The sequence below is a fragment of the Morone saxatilis genome, unplaced genomic scaffold (genome assembly GCF_004916995.1).
Source record: "Morone saxatilis isolate NCDOM2014 unplaced genomic scaffold, NCSU_SB_2.0 Contig12, whole genome shotgun sequence".
In the NCBI taxonomy this organism is placed as follows: Eukaryota; Metazoa; Chordata; class Actinopteri; family Moronidae; genus Morone; species Morone saxatilis.
This window is the reverse complement of record NW_023339674.1, coordinates 15,147,201-15,149,224: the sequence shown is the minus strand read 5'-3', so window position 1 is coordinate 15,149,224 and position 2,024 is coordinate 15,147,201. Positions and strand designations below refer to the sequence as shown.

Sequence of the window (2,024 nt, the reverse complement as noted above, 5' to 3'; positions counted from 1 at the left end):
CACACACACACATTAATACACAAATACATGTGCATACACACAGAAGGCCACCCACTCCATTCAGCCCCAACTGTCCTCCACCGACAGAATAATGAGCTCCTGACACCCAAAATGATATCGATAACACTTGGAGAAATGGCAATGGTGCTGCTAAAAAGACACAGCAGTTGGTGGGGGAGTGAGAAGACAAGGAGAGGCAGGGAAGAGAGAGCGAGGGAGGGAAGACTGGGGAGATGAGGGCCATTAGCTGCCAACACAATATAGCTACCACTTAGCCTAACTAGCAGGCAATGCGGCAAACTGCCAAATGACTTCTTTTACAAGTGTTCTGGTGACATGTGGATGCTTGCTTGGCTGCTAACATGAGGAAGTGTGGGGAGAGTTACAGTACAATTTTAATTTTGAATCCACTGTCAACAAACAAACTGGGGTGCATTATATGTGATGCTATAAACAACTCTGGCTAATAAACGCAATGTATCTAAGAGGAGTGCTGCTGAATATTGTCAAAAGATGTGTTATGAGGATGCTATCTAATGTTCTTTTCGATGTCATTCATGAAACAAACGATTCAGAGAGATACAGGAAAACAATCAAAGCATGTTATACCAAAAGGCGTCCCAGGGTAGCCTTACTCTTCCGTACAACTAAACAGAAGGACATTTTTGTAATGTTTTATTAAAATGCTTTAAAAATAGTCCCTCTGATTTTTTTTTTTAAAGGTTATAATATAATGCTTTGCTTGAAAATAACCGGAGGCTCTCAAAATTCTCCTAAAATATTATTTTTAACAATATTTACTAGTATTGAGAGCACACAAGTCAACAGCATTTGCTTCTCAAAAAAAATTAACTTAACTTAACAAGACATTATGATCTGCAGTCCTCACTCTGATCATTAGTCTCTCATTCTGATGAGCGACACAGGCTTCCTTTAATACCCTTTTAATAATCACATGAGTGGCAGTGTATGTCCTCATCTCCCTCATTTAGCCTAGAAATGTCTGCAATCAACAGATACAACAAAAGGACAATGACATCCAGCAGATGTGCACAACGCAATAAAAAATTATATCTTGCACGCAGACAAGTATGTTCCCTCACATATATCTATTTTCATTAGTCCAATGCTCCTATGCTCAAATTAAAAAAATAAGAGGGATCACCTTATAGTACATACTACAGGTGCAATGAAGGGAGAAACAAGACTTCTTTGGACAATGTTTACCTGACACTGATGAAAGGACAATCACATGTTCAGCTGCCACCTGTGATTGTATTACCGCTTCGACTTTACACTGAGCAGCCTGACATTTCAGAAGGAAAGGTTGCTAATACTGCCGCGGACTCACTGAAATGAACAGAACACCCTCTGGATGGAGAACGTTGGCTTAAGCTTTCTGAACAAATCTCTTTTGTCACTGGGTACTATCACCAATGTGACAGAGTGTCGTGTTTTGAAAAAAGGAGTAAAGAATAGATGCGGTGTGTGGATATCATATTCACAATCTACAAAGAGAACGATGCAAAACAACCTTCGGCAAGCAACAATGTCAGGCTTAAAGAAACAAAGATGGGATAGAAAATGATTATTTACAGAACACACAGAGATTGCGGCGGTAGATGTTCCTCTCAAAATGTCACAAAGGATGTGAGAAAATGAATGTGTGCCGGCAGGTCACCCGTCTCTTAATATACCAGAGAAAATGGTATCTGCTCAGCTGGATTCTGGGAGCATATTTTCCATAACTAGACATACCTCGCCACCTGGTGTTCACAAGCTGGTACTACTGCCATACCACTATCAGTAGTATTTCATAGTGTATGTGTGGCAGAATGAGGACTTATTATGAGATTACATATAAAAAGAACAGCGAGAGAGTCCTGAGTGCTGGGCTCAATACCTGTGTTTGCTGGTGCTGGCAGTAGGGGCGATGTCTGGGGTCAGGACATACAGGCTGTTGTTCTTGGGCAGGTGTAAACTTCTCAGCACCGTCTGATTAAACACACACACATACACACAGA

The 2,024-nt window shown here is 40.9% G+C and overlaps 1 protein-coding gene across 1 annotated transcript in view; it reads right to left on the bottom strand.

Moving 5' to 3' along the window:
• The window catches only part of faf1 (Fas (TNFRSF6) associated factor 1), a 59,482-nt gene that overhangs the window by 48,618 nt on the left and 8,840 nt on the right, over positions 1-2,024 (bottom strand). Inside the window, exon 6 of the mRNA XM_035653063.1 lies at positions 1,904-1,995. Within this exon, the coding sequence (XP_035508956.1) occupies positions 1,904-1,995 (92 nt within the window). The remainder of the gene's footprint in view (positions 1-1,903; positions 1,996-2,024) is intronic.